An 18,082-nucleotide genomic window follows, 5' to 3' on the forward strand; every position below is an offset into this window, starting at 1 on the left:
GCTGCATCAAACCAGTCTCAGGACTGAAGACCACAACAACAACAAATAAATCTTTATCTACTGAAATCAATTTTATCGTTCCATGGGCATGAAGTTTCTGTGCCCAGTACTAAATGTAATTCATAGTATATTGACTAGAATTGAAGGATAGATTATTTTTATATTACTCAATAATGTACCTTTCCAATGTAACAAATTTTCATTAATTTTGTCTCTAGAAAAACTACCTTTTTGATTATCAAACTTATTTTCCCCTGTTACAGTTAGTGACACATTGCATACTTTTCCATTTTATTTACTTCCTCCCTTTCTTCTATTTCTTTGTCATATTTATACTATTAATTTACACTATTAATTTAAGTAGCAGAAGGAAAAGAGATATTTGATTTTTGAAATGTATTGAGTAAAAAAAGGTTTTTTACTCAATACATTTCATTAAATCAAATATCTCTTTTCCTTCTGATACTTAAATTTCCCCTCCTTCCTGTTAATATTACTAATAACTGTGATGCTACTACTGTCTCCCATTTCCTGTTTAATTAGCTGTTCTTTATTTTCTTTATCTAACCAGTAGCAAGGCACTTCCATTGTTAAATTTTGTTTATTTATTTACGCTTATTCGTGGGGTCATTGCATCCATTGCTATAAGTTAAATCACAATAAACACTAGCTAACACCTCTGTTTCATCTGTTTGTTCTTAATTTTGCATAAATTAGGTTGACTTTCATCACAGAAATATTTTTCTTTACTATCAAACATTGTTATTCTTCTTTATTACATTCTCTTACTGCTTCTATTACATATACTGCTGGATTAACCTGATTCACTGGTGGCTCTTTTGTAGATTTTGTCTGATTGCAATCTCCAATTGGAGCAACCTATAGTCTCCCTCGTAATTACTATAATTACTACTCCCCATACCTCTCTTATCTGCATTTGTACTATTGGAAATTCGCCCACTTGTACCATTTACTACCTAACTTGTTCTGAGTCCTCCAACATTTCTCCCAGGCCATTTCATATTCATTGTACTCACTGAACAGTCTCTCCTTGGTGGATACCTCGCTTCATTAGTCCTCAAACCTCCTGTTTATTTGACTCTTTCTACATTCCAAAAATAATTTACAAAATAATTAATATTATTACTGGGGGCTGGGAAAGACCATTCCCTTATTCTGTGAGGAAACATATGTTCTAATCCCATTGTTACTGATTCACAACCTGACTGTGCCCAAGTACTTAACTTTGTTAATCCATTAAAAGATTGGAACCCTTGATAGTCCCTCCTCTGGAATCAGTTCTTAAGGTCCCAAATTTCCCTTAGAACCCTTTACTGTTCATCTCTGGACCAGTGTTTCTGCAAAAATAATTTTCTAAATTCTTACCAACAATTACGAGAACCTGTGGCTTTTGTTGCGATTCATAATGATATACTTTATACGTTCAGCTCTGCTAGCCATGATTTAAAATTCAGTAAATGAAGCATTCATTTTAGACTTCATGCTTTTTCACAATCTCATTTAGCTTATTAACCATATCTTCGATAATTAACATATATTTTCCACCTACCTGTTTTCTCCTGTTTCAGTATTACTGGTTGACTCTAAACTAGTTTTTTCAATATTACATTGCATGTTTATTGTTATTATCCATAAACATTTTCATTAATCATTCAGTTTTACATGACTAGGATCAGCATCTGGTTCCACCGACTTACCACGATATTTTCCCAACGTTACCAAGCGAGGTGACGCAATGGTTAACACACTGGACTTGCATCTGGGAGGATTATGGTACAACCCAGCGTCTGGCCATCTTGATTCAAGTTTACTGTGATTTCCCTAAATCTCTTTAGGCAAATACCAGGATAGTTCCTTTGCCAGGGCATGGCTGTCACTCCCCAGTCTTCCCTAAGCCGATGTAACTGATGATCTCATTGTTTGGTCACCTGCCAGAAATCAGCCAACGAACCAACTTTCCCAAGCTTTTTGTTGTAATACTTAATGCTTGCAGACAATATTAGTTTTTCATTCCAAGCCTCTGTTTACCTTTTCTAGATTAGTTTCCAAACAAACTGTCATTGAGTATACCTTTTCATCCAAATTTGAATTTCAATAACTAACGTCACTATTAAATTCTTTTTAATGTCACTGTTAGTGTAGTCCAGTTTCAAATCCAATTTTGAATTTGTTCTGCTGATATCAGTTCTAATGTCACCACTAGTTTTTACAGTCTCTGATAGGTTTCTTTCATTTAAAACCACAGATTATCCATGTCACTTTTAAACTCCTTCTTCACGTCACCACGTTTTTTGTCTAATTTCAGATTATTTGCTTTAATATTCAAGGTCATTTGTGTGAACAGTGGGCCAATTTTTCTGTGCGATCCATTTACATCAGCATCACCTAATTCCTCCTTTACATGACAGCCACTGTTTGATTCGTCTTCATTTTGAATTTTATCTATTATCTCCACACCACCTTCCCCATTCCCGACTGCAACAGTATTCAGTACGTTTTGCCACTGTAATTTCACCCGTAACCTTGGTAACGCTTACTGCATCGTCAAAGGTAGGTACTTCTGACGTTATTTCACTGCCATCACAAATCTCACTTTTAACTCTCAGATCTGCTCGTCTGCTGCTATAATGTACTGCATTTTGCCCTGGTAGCTTCTATTCTTTATATTCTGTCTGTGATATGCAGTGTTTATTCCTGTACCACTGCCTCACTCATCGATATGTAATTGACCTGTGCAGTGTCATATGGGTGGAAATCACTTCTAATATGGCTATGATCTTCCTGATTTTTCAGTGGTTGATGTTCAACATGGTCCATCCTGGTTAACCATGTTTCAAAAGCACAGTTTCATTTCCAAATATTAACAGTTTTATTTGGTTTGCAATACAAATTTAATGAGCCTTCAAAATGTTGTGGACCATTTTGTCAGGCTGCTATCATACACTGTTTATTGCCACAGTTTTCAAATCACTGCTCCATATGCATTTCTTCATTTCTTGTTATCAGTGCCAGAAGCGAGACTGATGCTCATCTGGGAAGGCACCATATGTTAGTTTACTAACCAGTCTGTACTACTGCAGTTCTCTAGTAATGTTGAAATCTTGACACCCCTTCCTCTGAAACTTGTTGGATTTGTAACAGAATAGGTCAACGATTGGTTTACAAGCACTGATACAAACTTGGAGTCTTTTAATCTTTGTATCTGCAACTCTTGTGCTTCCTTTCCGCATCTGGAGTTAAATGATAGAATATGGGTTCTGCATTTTTGGAAATGCACTGCTTTTTCTTTTTAGCAAAACTTGTTTCAGCATCTCTGTGCCATCATAAGTGGTTTTTTGTTTATCGAAAACTGTGAAATGTGAGAATTTTTTAGGTTATAGCTGATTTTAAAAAGTGAGGCCTAAAGAAAGTTTCTGCTCATTTTGCTTCTTACGATGATTTTACATTATATGGTTTTGCAGGACCAACTGTATGGTGTCCCGCAATGATAGCGTTTTATCTGCAAACCAAATGATGTAAATGTAAATTTCATCGAAGATTTAACACATCCCTTGATTTAACAAAAAAAAAACGTGATTTTAGAGTGTCAAAATATTTACCCTAAGCAAACAGAATTACACACAGGAGCTAAACATATTACAGATAGCAGAGGAAAATGGGTATAAACCCCACATGATACAGAAATTAAACCAACAAATTTGTAAACTGAATTGGAACGAAAGCACAACACACACACAAAACCTTACACAACACAGATCAACCAAATACAAACAATGACCAAATGCAAGACACAACAGTAAAACACACAAACACACACACAAATAAACTGAACTTAGTCACCTACAATAACAAAATTTGTCCGCAGAATAGGCAAGATATTGAAGAAACTGGGACTTCAAATAGGACACAGACACACGACAGACAACCCAACAGACATAGCTCAGAACATGGGAGACACCCACCGATAAATTCAACAGATCGGTAATACATGAACTCACATGCAACACTTGTCAATCAGTACACATAGAACAAACATGCAGGAACTTTAAAGCAAAATACTCAGAGCACCTCAGAGCCCTAAAAAGTAGCAGCATCTACAGTACATTTACTGGTTATCTAATAGCCCACAACCACCACCCAAATACAGTAGCACCAGATTTAAAAATACTGAGTTCCAGAAGCAGTCTGACAATAAAAGAGAACTTCCACGAACAGAAGGCAATAACAGAACACAAAGAATTTTAAAGGAAAAACTACACTTTGTAAAGGCACATTACTTAACATATTAAAGGACACACACATACACAAACACACACACACACACACACACACACACAAACACACACACACACACACACACATACCTCCACGCCAGCTGAAATAGAGAGAAAAAGTAAAAAAAATTCAAATTCGGCACCAAACTCTCTCGGGAACGAATAAATGTCAACTGGATTAGGAAACACGACGACATGGTGCTCACCACGTTTTTAGAAGTAAAAAAGGCGTTTATAAACAAGGAAATTACACGAAGCACATTAATATGTGTGTGCAGTGTCCTTAAAACATAAAAGAAGAAAGTTTGGTCATAACAGAGCGTGAGTAGTAACAAATATGTACACAAAACACTTTACCACACAAAATCACGTTTTTTTAAAAATCAATGGATTTGTTAACTCGCTGATGAAATTTACCTTTACATCGTTTGGTTTGCAGATGACAAGCTGTCAGTGCAGAACAACATGCAGTGGATCCTGCAAAAGCAACAATGTAAAATTACGGTAAGATGCAAAACGAACAAAAACTTTCTTTAGCCTCACTTTTTAAAATCAGTTATAACCTAAAACATTCTCACTTTTTACAGTTTTCAGTAAACAAAAATCCGTTAATGATGGGTGCTGAAACATGTTTAGTTAAAAAGAAAAAGCAGTGTGCTAGCAAAACGGCGAAACTCATGTCACATAATTGGAATCTTTTCCCATTTGTTAACTCCAAAGCGGTTTTTAATGACCAGCTTGTTCTATTAACGTTGTTCATAGTTCACACAACTGAACTAGTAAGTACATGTCAGGAACGTTAACAGTGGCCAACATATATCTTAAAAAGTTGTGTAACAGCACCTGTATCTCTACCACATCATGTTTCCAGAAATTGCAGTTTGAATTATGGTTACAATTATTGATGATTTACTGAATGGGTCACAAGTTCTGCTAACTCTTTAGATAATGCAATGGTATGTCTAAAGAAGTACATAAACATATTTATACTGACTACTATCTCTGAAACAGAGGTCCTTACATGAATATAAACAACAAACTTTGAGAATGAGCTATTGCCTTGATGCTTGCTGAGTGTGTACTTTGGCACTGAAATGATGAGTGAATGAATGCTAATCGTGGATTCCAGGAAATGTTATCTAGAGGTTTCACATATGGATAACTGTACCAAAAATTAGTGAAATCTGTATGCAAATTAAAGTTTATAATCAGGAAAATGTCAAAATTACTGTTAATGGAATCACTCTGAACCAAGTAGTAACCTGATTTAACCATCAGTCACATAAGTGAAAAATTGAAAAGTTAAGATGGAATGTTTGATTAATACTATGTATACTTCTGCAGGGATTTATATAAACATCATGTAAATTTCGTAGGTTATGAATTTTTCCAATTTGCTTAATTTCTCAGTTAACATGTTACTGCTATAACCAAAGGTACTTTCTAGATTAGAAAATTTAGGTCATAAAAATCATGACAATAATTCGTGGAATGAAATGTGGTTAAAGGTAAAAATAATAGAAGATTATCATGGGAGAACATTATGAATAACTGTTTATAAATGATTTTTAGAGAAGTAAAATGTCTGCTAAAAAGAGGAAAATTAGATGTTACAAATGGGATTTGACCCACTGGTAACCAACAATCATTAGCTCAATACCTTTTTTTTTATAAGCAAGTGGCTTTTGAACATTATAAATTACAGATTTCTCTTAAAAGAAAATGTTTCGTAATAAACTAAATAGACCAGTTGAATCAGTATAGCTCAAATAAATTAGACAATAATAAATTTTATTGATAGTAAATCTAGATAAAAAGTATTTAAATTTAAATAAATGTGGTTAGCTATCACCAATATAATACAGAGAAAGAAACTGATATTTAAGAAGTAGAATAATAGCAAATACCCCGAGAGTGAGACTTTCACTCTGCAGCGAAGTGTGCCCTGATATGAAACTTCCTGACTGATTAAAACTGTGTGCCGGACCGAGACTCGAACTCGGGACCTTTGCCTTTTGCGGGCAAGTGCTCTACAAACTGAGCTACTCAAGCACAACTCACGACCTATCCTCACAGCTTCAATTCTGCCAGTACCTCGTCTTAATAGCTAATGTAGTTATACTACTTTGGTGCATCTGGACTGGCTACTATTTCATTATATACCTACATGTCACATAGCCCATGTTGGAATGCCATGGTGTGGTTTTGTGGTGTTTATATGTGTAAAAGCTTTGGACAATCTGTAACAGTTTTTCATTTGACCTGAATATTCTAATAAAATGCTAATGGAATTCTTTTCGGGTAGTTGACAGGATACAGTAATGAGGACAAAACAGAACCATGTTTTTCATGTTCTACTACAATCTATATTTATTCACCTCCTAGTAAGAGATATAGTTGCTTTTTAGGTATCGTTATCTGTACCTTACATCTAGTGGCCTAGCGCAGCAGCACGGTCGCCAAGGGAAGCCACAGTGTCGTAAAGCTCTGTTTGGCGCCAATCGTTACGGGGGGCGCAGAAAGCAGTGGGTTGTGAGGGGATGTGGCTGGACGTCAGACTTGGTTGGACGGTACAGACCAACGTACCGAGAGAAGATCGATAAATCCGTTAAATGTTACAGTGTTTGTGCTCGGGATTGAGAACTCATCAGTACTAGAAGCGAGTCGTTAGCAAAGATCGGTAGAACCAATGGTTACCTCACAATACTAAAATCAAGCCGAAATAAGGGTGAACGTCAATACACGTGCGTAGAAACGTTAGCAACGTGAAACGTGGTTTTTACGAGAGACAGTAAGCCTTTCGGTTCTATGAAGTCAGTGTCTCCTTTCAAATCCATGTTCTTCATGTTCTACTACAATCTTTGCTTATTCACCTCCTAGTAAGAGATATAGTTGCTTTTTGGGTATCGTTATCTGTACCTTATATCTAGTGGCCTAGCGCAGCAGCACGGTCGCCAAGGGAAGCCACAGTGATAGTAAAGCTCTGTTTGGCGTAAAGCTCTGTTTGGCTTCGCTATTAGAACTAACTGAGTGTGAAGGTTTTTCACGGCAGGTGTGTTGATTATCGTAGTGCATGTACCGATAGGCACACGGCCCCATTTTTGGTCTTCTGGTGTCTGTTACTTAGAACTAAGATGCCCACTCTTAGCTTTGCAACACAAACACTGATCCTATTGCTGTGATATCAACACAGGTGAATTTAGAGAGAGAGAGAAACTTGACCGTGATCGATACGAATAAGCGAGTAGGCACCTTGCAGTTCGACTCTTCAAAAATGGTTCAAATGGCTCTGAGCACTATGGGACTTAACATCTATGGTCATCAGTCCCCTAGAACTTAGAACTACTTAAACCTAACTAACCTAAGGACATCACAAAACACCCAGTCATCACGAGGTAGAGAAAATCCCTGACCCCGCCGGGAATCGAACCCGGGAACCCGGGCGTGGGAAGCGAGAACGCCACCGCACGACCACGAGCTGCAGACGTTCGACTCTTGAAAGGACTTTTCGAACCCTTAGTTATCTTCGGAGGAAAGAACGCTTCAACCAATATGGCGATAAGTGGAAGAAACGACGAAGAACTGGGATACAGAAACCAGATGATACGGCGCTACACGCAGCTGACAGTGGGGACAAGAACAGCAACAGTAAGCAGCAGCCGGTGGCCGGAGAATAAAGAGTAAGCTATGCAAATGTCTAGGTCACTAACAGTCTCTGAAAGGTTAGGCGAGAAACTAACCACAGCGCAAAGCGGTCGGCAGTAGCTCTGAAGTAGGAAACTATGTGAAGAAATCTGCTTGTGAGAAGATACTATTTTCAATGTTACAAGAAAGTATTTCTTTCTTTTTTTAACGATTTTGAGCCGAATATTGAGGAAATTTGGGACCTTGCACTCCCATGAACAAAGATACGAAGGGAAAAGTAGATGAGGATAGTGGAATTTATGAATGGTGAAGTACTTCAAATCGATCATTAACTGAAAGTCAAGTTCAAACGGACAATGCATCCGTGGTAATAGTGGAATGTCCCTTAGGAAATTCTAGGAAAACAGTGGAAGGAATGGGAATGGAAGTGGACAACACGGGAAACATGGAAGCACGGCAGATAAAAAGCGCAAAAAGTTAGAACACACCACTGAAGGGAAACACGGTATAGACAGAAATGATAGTTAAAAAGGGAGGAGGCTTTAATGCAGTGCCACAAACACCGTTTACGAAGAGCAGATCAGGAAGATTTTAGCAAACAAATAATGCATTTCACGAAGGAAAATTTTAAAGAACTACAGTCGTCAGTGGAACAGTGGCATCGAAGGGAGATTTTTTAAAAAACTAGAGGAAAAAAGCAGGAAACCTATGAACAAACAGTTAACACCATAATAGTAAAATGGAAAAAGGATACAAATGACCAAATACGAAAGGTGAAACAGGAACAGTCGGCGATGAATGAGGAAAACGGGAGGTGAATTTGCAAAAGTCCGAAATCGGCGAAATTTCCAGAAAGCAAACTGCGTTAGAGGATAGTATGGTAGTAGTTTCAGTTCTCACAAATGATACCGCAGAACGTCAACAGAAAACATCCAAAAATTTTCACGAAGTTGAGAAAAGGGTGGAACCAGTAAACCCAGCTGTGCAAGGGTTGCAACAAACTGTAGAGCAGCTGGTCTATCTGACAGCGAAAAGTAAATTGAAGCAGGAATTAGGAGCTTTTACTCAACAAACAACTATGATTAGTAAAAGTGACCTTCAGGTTGAGTACATTATCAGTTGTAAATTCAGTAAATTATATCCACGGGGAGAACAACAACCCATAGCTTTCATTAGAAATTCTCCCGTCCTGTTACCTACAAGTTGGACGATACGGAAATTGCGTATGTGATGAGTCAGATGTAAGACGAAGCCTATAAACGGGGTACGAGGCTAGGAAAGAAACGAATGTCATATCGAGAATTCGAGAAAATATTTGTGGATGAGTACTGGTCTCAAGCAAACACGATGTTATACTAATATTCATTTGCAACCGCAGCATGAGATCTCACGGGACATGTACCATATTTTTAGAATAAGAATATGTAACGAACCAGTACTTAAATAGTCCGTACAACAAAAGAGCAGTTGTAAGACGGATTCTTCAAAGATTACCGAGAAACACTCGTAGACACTTAGTAGGTACCACCATTGATTCTTTCTATAAAGCCACGATGGTATACACCCAACTGGAGAGAGAAGAAAGACGAGGGTAAGCGTTTAGAGAGAATTTCGACAACACCGGATGACAGCCAGAAGGGTGGTACGAAGCATAACGAAGAAATGAAGTTTGGATGCAGTGCGGAAGAGGACGAGGCGGCTACGCATACGGAGGCTATGGGCACAGAAGATACTGCTGACGGGAGGAAAATAAGAGTAACGCACACGGGATGAATGTGATACTTGGGAGAGAGCAAGCGGATTAGAACTTTCGACAGGTAATCAAACGGAAAACAGGCTGTAGTTTCAGGTGTGGCCCGACCTTGAACGGACGAAGCCGGACCGCAACGCTACAATGTGATTGAGTACTGTATTGAGTTGTATTTATATCCAGGTACAGAGCATCGTCGAACTCAACAGAAAGAGCTATGAAAGAAATTAGTAGGCTATGTAGGGCTGAATATTGTCCGGTGGATATTTTAATTGTGATGACCATAGGTAGATTGATAATAGAAGTACTGAATAACATGTCAGCTGAAAACGTAACACGGAAGAAATATTGGAAAAAGTAGAACAGTCCCTCCTCAAGAATGCTGAAGATGAAACAGTATGATAAAATGGTGCATCCGATCATGTATCGAGTTCGGGTTTTAGTGTTAATATGAACTCACATTCAGTCTAAGAATGATGGCCATCAAATAACGAAATTTCATCATGTATACAAGGATCCGTATAAAGTGGTCAGCTTAACACATCTTGGCACATTGGAATTGGAAGAATATCACAGTGAAACCTTCCATTAATGTGAACAAGTGAAGAAAAGATATTATGACAACGAAACTGTATCTGGCAACTAAAGACGTAAGATAGTAAGAAAAAAAAACATAAGGAAATAGTGATATTTTAAAGAATGATTGATGTAATTTGTACATGTATTACTGAGTGTGTAAAATCAAGAAAGATAAGTTAGACACCCATAGCCAGTGCCATTAGTATAAAGAAATGCATCTAGGAGCAGTGTGATAGATTACTTAAAATTGTGGCCTAGCATTTTGTGGACACATGTAACTGCATGACGCGCCGTTTAGCTTCTGACGGCAAGGAAATAAGTGAATGTCGACGCATCGCATTGCGCTTCTAATTTGTTACCAGACACTCATCGTCACCAACAGTCAACAGTCCAAGCCAAATAGTCGCTACATGGAGCAGGAGCATCGCAAGTACTATAATGGCAGCGATGCATTACAACTGAAGTATGAGAGGCAGCGGAGCGGACTATTCGTTGGGACTCAGAAGTGGTTGGAGAGGTCCGAAGTACTATAACGGCAGCGATGCATTACAAATGAACTATGAGAGGCAGCAGAGCGGACTATTCGGTGGGACTCAGAGGTACCTGGAGAGGTCAGAGGCTCCAGTACTGCGAGTCGCCTCTAGATATCCATAGTCGCAGACAGCAAGACGGAGCCGGCGCAGCAGCGGCGAGTTCGGAGGTATTTGGGTTTGCTCGGAAGGGCACGAGCACTGCTAGTGGCAGAGTTGTCTCCAGGGCGAAGCAGCAGCGTAAGAACCTTCACGGTGGCGAGCAGAGATAGCCCCTGGCTCCGCAACGGCCGTGGTTCGGCGAGCGTGAGCAGAGATTGGGGATGGTGTTAGGCAGAGAGGGGAGGGGAGACTGCGGTCAATTCCCCTGACAGCAGAGCGACGTGCAGATGGTAGCTTAGTAGCCAGTACCATTAGACTCGTGCGAAACATGAGGTCGGCGCAACATGGGCGTATGTGATATCGTGTGGATGTGTGTACAAGACCTCCACTAGTCAATAAAACCCTAATTCCTGGTAATAAGCAAAAAAATGGTATATATTTATTAGGTTCGTTGTTTAATGCAAATGTCTACAATAAAATCTAATAACCTTGAATTTAATGAAATATAAACAAAATAAAACAAAATAAAATAAAAGTAAGTGCCATACCAAGCTAAATCAAATTTTCGATAAATTGAAATTTTTCTATGAATAAATGTTTCTCATCTTCATTAATTTACAATTTGACAGTTTCGTCAACTTTTAATAATAAGTACAATTAATATAATAAATATATATAGAATAAAATAATATAAAATAAGAAATAATGAGCATCATTAATAAGGGACAGAATTATTTTAAAGTACTGAAAATTTATTTTTAATGAATTTACTTCCAATGTGCATTTAAGCCCTTCTCTCGTATTTGTAAATAATAATCATATATATCAGTACTTATACCTTATTTGCTTGTTGAATTACCATATATATATAGGACATTGTACACTGATTTGATTGATGTCAAATGGACTGTATTATAATTTTTTTTAAACTTCTGTGTTGTGCCGCAGATACATTTCATGTACAGTATAATTGTAAAATGTTCTTCAAAAGTAAAATTAGGAGGTATGGCTCATAGTATGGGTGGTGTTTTCTTGTTTTCAACACTATTTATCCTGAGGTTACCAGTGCAGTGAATTCTTCAAACTGTGTTGCGGAGAAGTTTTCTTCCATTCCATCATCACCAGGGGATGGTTCTTCTTTCTTTTTTCAGAATTAATTTTGCAAATATTTAAGATGGAGGATGTAAGGTTACATAAGGTTACAGGTAGAGCTACTTTTTGAGTATTGGTATCTGTAGCTTACACGCAGCGGCCTGGCGCAGCAGCACTGCCAGCAGGGCAATCCCTGTGATCGAGAAACGTCGTTCGGTGCCACTCGTTGTGGGCGGCGCGGAAAGCAGTGTGTAATGGGAAGATATGGCTGGATGTCAGACTTGTTTGGACGATACATGCCCATTCACCATGAAAAGTTCGATAAATCCGTTAAATGTTGCTGTATTCCTGCACGCGATTGAGAGTTCATCAATGTTAAAAGCGAGTTGTTAGCAAAGATCGGTAGAAGCAATGTTTACCTCACAATAGTAAAAACAAGCCGAAACAAGGGTGAACGTCAGTACATGTGCATGGAAAAGTCAGGAGTGTGTAACGTGGTTTGTACGAGAGACAACAAACCTTCCAGTTCTGTGAAGTCAGTGTCTCCTTTCTAACCTTTTTCATTTCTATATGAACTTAGTGCGAAGACTTTTAATGGGAAGTGTGGTGATTTTGATAAGGCATGTACCAGTAGGCACACTGTCCCTTTTTTGGACTTCATGTGAAAATAAGATGCTCATCGTATGCTGTGCAGCATAAACATTGGTCCGATCGACGCGGTTATATCAAAGAAGGTGGTTTTAGAGAGAAATTTGGTCGTGATAGATACGAACCAGCGAGTAGGCATCTTCCACAACAGACAGTCGCTAATGCAGGCTAACAAGTGACAGACCGACATAAATACGGTAAAATGTTCAAAATGTTGAAGGTTATTTCACTCCCATCTTTTTATAAAAGGGAATTCTCAGTTATTAAATCTGAATTTACGTTTGTGAGTATCAGTTTCTCTGATATACCAATAGATAAGAATTGTGTTTCCTCAGCTAAACCGAAGCAAACAACCTGAGCAAATTGATATTAATCTCTAACATTTTTTATGCTGCTTGATCTCTCTGCCTTTCTTGACCGTGGAAAAAATACCATTTTGTTAGATTGTGCGTCATATAGTATTTAATGATTTCGCAGTAAAGGCTGTTCGATAAATGCTGAATCTACGAGTATCTTACGTCGTCTACATCTTCCTTCACTTAACTACTCAGGTAATCTTACCTAACTGCTACATCTTTTAGTTGTTGACGAGCATATAATTTCAACAGTGCTTGCTCAGGATCTTTTAATGGCTGCTTGTGTTACACATTGGATAGTGCATTGATATATCCGTTTTTTTATAAAAGGTTGGGCAACACTTTTTTTCCTTACCATTGATTGACTTGTGGTGACCACCAGGCATAGTGGGTATAGCATTTTTCTATATTGCCTTTTCTCACTATTTGCAGTCAGATGAAAACTGTAGCCACAGATGAATGACGTTGTCTTTTAACGTACATTACTTTCCTTGAGAAACGGTTTAGGATGATAGATTAAATATGCCATACGAAACACTATGGAGTGGAAAGGTGTAAGTATATGACTTAACGCAGTAATGGTGTCAGTAATACTACAATTACCAGTAGCAGTAGTAGCTTTGTTCATCCGTGAATCACATCACAAGAAAGTCATCTCTGGCCTTCTAGTAGGAAGCATACCGGCATTCACGTGAATTAATTCGAGGTAACCACAAAAAGTGTAAATCAAGCTCTCCAGATAAGAGTTGGAGCCACTATCATCCGGAATATGAGGCCAGTGCAACGTCGTTCGGTTTACGTTTAATGTATTACACTGCTCTGTGTACTGTAAACTGTGACTACTTTGGCACTGGTGGGGCGACATTAGGACAGGGACACTTCAATGCAGTTTTAAACCACCTGCAGACGCAACTTGCGAAATACCATTTTGCTTCCAAGGTCTACAGAATCTTCGATCTTTGCTGCTACCTATTGCCGATCTCCAAAATTTCCACATGCCACCTGTGCTAGGCAGCAACAATTTTCATATTCGTGCAGTTTTGACAAGTGATAAGTGTTCTGCAAACTTTCACATACAAAAGCGGAATTACATTTCGACCACGAAAGAGTAAATTCCTATGAATATGGAATTAAACATCCCATAATTAGTAACAGGTTTGGCTGCTTTGGCAAATAATGAGATTTTCATGGGGCAACTTTGAGATTGTCCCAAGTTCCATACAGATACGTTGTAACTAATTTTGATTATCTCTTTTGTCTTAGGAATAGTCAAAGTACGGTGCGGAAATACAAATGGACTCTACGATTACAACAATACAAAAACTATACGTAGGAAAGTCTGAAACAGGCTATCAGTGCAATTAAAGTTTACCGCAATGGGTCTGAAAAGTATGGGATCCCAAAGAACACATTCTACTAAAAGTTAAAGAAAGGAGTGAAGGAACAGTCGGCAGGCATTGTGTACTTACAGAACCAGAAGAGGAACTGTTTATTTCCCAAGCAATAGCCGTATCAAGTTTTGGATCCCCCTTGTGAACATTCGATCTCCGATGCTCGGTAAAGGCCTACCTTGACAGATGTGGCAGGAAGGAAGCCAGATTTAAACTACCCTGGAATAGACTGGGATAGATCATTTATGAAAAGGCAAAATGCCATTTTGACACGTAAGGCGGCGAAAAATATCACACATGCAAGACAGCAAGCGACAAAAAAATTACGAATGCATGCTTTGACAATTTTGAGGTAGAGGCGGAAGGTGTTCCACAAGGGAATATGTGAAATTACAATGAAACCAATTTTGTTGATGTTAGAAAAGTGAGGAGTTAGAAAAGTGAAACGGTGAGGCATAAAAGGGTGAATGATACAGCAGGAAAGAACATTTCTGTAGAAGACATTCTTGCTGCCAGGATGAACGAGCCATCCACTTCAGGACAAAGAACTACAGCTGCACAGAGAGCCCCTCATCTGGCAAACACAACGGTAAACAAAGAGGAGGGTGTGAGGAGATGTATATACTTGTCATATACGGAGGTAAACTGTATCCAGAAGAAGTCACAAAAAGAACAACGAAGGATTACGTGGTCTCCGCCATGGAAAAATGTGGTAATAAGTGGAAGAGGCCCGAGAAAGAGAATCTTCTATTATAATCTGCAGAAGATGTTGTCAAATGTTCAAATGTGTGTGAATTCCTAAGGGACCAAACTGCCGATGTCATCAGTCCCTTGACTTACACTCAACTTAAACTAACTTATGGTAAGACCAACACATATACCCATGCCCGAGGGAGGACTCGAACCTCCTGCGGGAGGGGCCGTGTAATTCTTGACAAGAAGCCTCAGATGGCGCGGTCACTTCACGAGGCAGATGTTCTCCAAATCGTCAGCCTGCAGGAGCAATTTGGTGGCCGAGGTAATTTTTATGTTGAGGAATTGGGACTGAATACGCTGGACGGAATTCTGAAGGATCCCTTTTTTATTTTTTGTGATTTGTATTTTTTCATGATTTTGTATCTGTTCACACTTACTCACTAATTTCTCAAGTTCTTTAACGTGTCCAGTCTATTAATTTTTTCCGGATTTTTTTGTTACTATTAATTTTGTGTCATTGTGGTGGAACCAACGCTGGTCCAAATAAAGAGTTGGTATTCTGACATTTGGACAGTTCTTCTTTTTTATTTGTTGTAGCTTGAAAAAATGAGTTCTCCCTATTTTAACCCAACCCGTGGGTATAATATGGAAAAATATCTAAGGGGTCTGTCTTGGCAAGGAATGGTTATATAACAAAATGGGGAAGGTTAACTCTATCAAACTACCTTAAATTTAGTCATTTAATACCCTAGAACTTTTCAGAAATCCAGGAAAATACTACAACATGTTCCAAAGTAGCCCCAGTTCTCGGTACATATTCTTCCAAATAATTATTTCGTAAATATAAAGCTAGTTTCTCAACATCAGTTACACACTCAATGCAAACTCTACCAGCTCACATCGGGACCAAGATGCTGATGTTGGGCATCTGGTTGACGGTGAATGTCAGAAACCGTCTATAACTCTGTCTGTTATTGTACCTGCTCAGCTGAAAGGAGATTCGTATGATATACATCACTTATTAAAAAAATTGGGGTCACCATTAAACTCCAGGCTGTTCGTAAAACTTGTTAGAGAAAAAATGACGCCAAGAATTTATTTATGATTATCTTGCACAACTTTGTTGAACTGCTGTGCCAATGTCTGGTAGTCGAACGGACTGACAATGGCTCCCACCAGTGACAACGCAAACGTAAAAACGTTAGCTGTTGTACGTACCACTACCCTCCTACGAAAATCATTGTTAAAGGTGAAAAAGTTTCTTCCAAACTAAGCATGTATCTTAAAGATGAAGTAACGCGACGGAGAAACAATCATTGGTTACCAGCTGTCAGTTATGCCTTTCGCACTAACACAGATTTCTTAAAATATAACTGTATTAGTTGTGTCCCATTTTCCTGCGCTTACCTGCATTATATCTATATAATCACTTCTAGCTCTTAATAAAGATCTCCTGAAAGTGTTACTTTTATAGAAAGCAAGTAGTTCAGAAACACTGACAGCGGTACTTCAAGAGTTCATCCAAGGCTGCGAATAAAGCGAGATGTTGTGACAATATCCACGTGCTCAGTGCCTAATAAAAACAAGTGTTTGGTTGTTAATGCTTACCTGCCATCGCTGCTGGCAGCTGGAGTGGCACCGGTGACGGCAGCATGGCGACCACAGAACTCGTGTGACAGCGGGTGTCAGAAATCAGTGCGAAAAGGACGATAAGAGCCCATCACGTGGCTTTTATCTTCGTGTATCTGCGCTTGTTTCATAGTTATCTCTTAATGTAACGACGTCAAGAGCGCCCTTTCATATCCTTCTGTTATTTGGCACGTCACTCAGCTTCGCTGCTCTGTGCAATCCCTGACTAATTTTATCGATAGGTAGCTGGAAGGATAGTTGTGGTTGTGACTAACAGATTTAACAGAATATTTCGGCTTAGTCATGTTGTACATGGGCTCATTAACCGAGAGCACCGTATATGGACAATCGGATTCACCGAATTTAAGGGTCACATTCTAAACGCTAATGGAATCGTAAACAACTAATGGTATGCGACCAAATTACAAAACAAACAAATTTCAGTATACAAGTAGTAAAAATCACTGCACTTACAGAAGCAGTAGTTTTAAAGTTCAACATGGCCGCCAGCTTAATTGTGCAATGAATGGATTGTACCAAAGTAAAAACAGAATATTACTATTTAACGTAGGCACAGTAATCGCAGAATACGTCCAAACCACTCCAAAGCAGTAAAAATTTAGATTTCAGCTCTGTGGTAACGGAAACACAGTTTAACGACTCTAAAACATACAGACGGGATACTTGCTGCGTGGGCTGATGGAACTAACATTACAAATAGACGAGACGATTCGCTAATAGATACTACAGATCATGTAATGCAAAATAACTTTCAATTTTGTTCTCGTAGCAAGGCTGAAGCAACCTAAACACTGAACTGATATCTTCTCTAAATTTTAGGTAACGCTCCATGCAGAGTAAATATCAGTAATACTGCATACACTGGGATGAGAATTTCGGTTCTCTTTACAATGCTTCAGATGAGCAGCGGTGCAGGTTTTTTGCACTAAAGAACTTCCCACAGCAATATTGTAGCTGATGTGATACATGCTGTACATAACAGTCATAATATTTGTGTAACGTTAATTTATCAGAACATTAATGTAGCAAAATTAAGCAGTACTTTCTAAACATTTTCATTCAAACCAAAATTGATAACATAAAAAGTTTTCCTCAAAATTTGCTTGGAAATGTTTTCTCCCAGATTTGATATTAACAACCAACAGTAAGAGGTCATTATCCTCTGTAAACTTGAAGTTAATTAAGACAAAACTTTCAAATTTATTACAAACATAAGTGAAAGAGTTTACAGAAACAATGGCTTAAAAAACAAAATTCCTCTGTGTACTCTCCTGCTACTGCAAACAAAATGCCTCTGGCTGCAGGCAGCTGCTGAAAATAGTAGTAGGGAACTGTGGGCACAAGGATG

At 38.4% G+C, this 18,082-nt stretch overlaps 1 protein-coding gene across 1 annotated transcript in view; it reads right to left on the reverse strand.

Annotated features, from left to right (window-relative positions):
* Nucleotides 1–16,750, reverse strand: part of LOC126187908 (facilitated trehalose transporter Tret1-like) — a 140,263-nt gene extending 123,513 nt beyond the window's left edge. Inside the window, exon 1 of the mRNA XM_049929261.1 lies at nucleotides 16,693–16,750. Within this exon, the coding sequence (XP_049785218.1) occupies nucleotides 16,693–16,738 (46 nt within the window). The 5' untranslated portion in view covers nucleotides 16,739–16,750. The remainder of the gene's footprint in view (nucleotides 1–16,692) is intronic.
* Nucleotides 16,751–18,082: the final 1,332 nt, after the last annotated feature.

The sequence above is a fragment of the Schistocerca cancellata genome, chromosome 5, assembly GCF_023864275.1.
Source record: "Schistocerca cancellata isolate TAMUIC-IGC-003103 chromosome 5, iqSchCanc2.1, whole genome shotgun sequence".
Taxonomy (NCBI): Eukaryota; Metazoa; Arthropoda; class Insecta; order Orthoptera; family Acrididae; genus Schistocerca; species Schistocerca cancellata.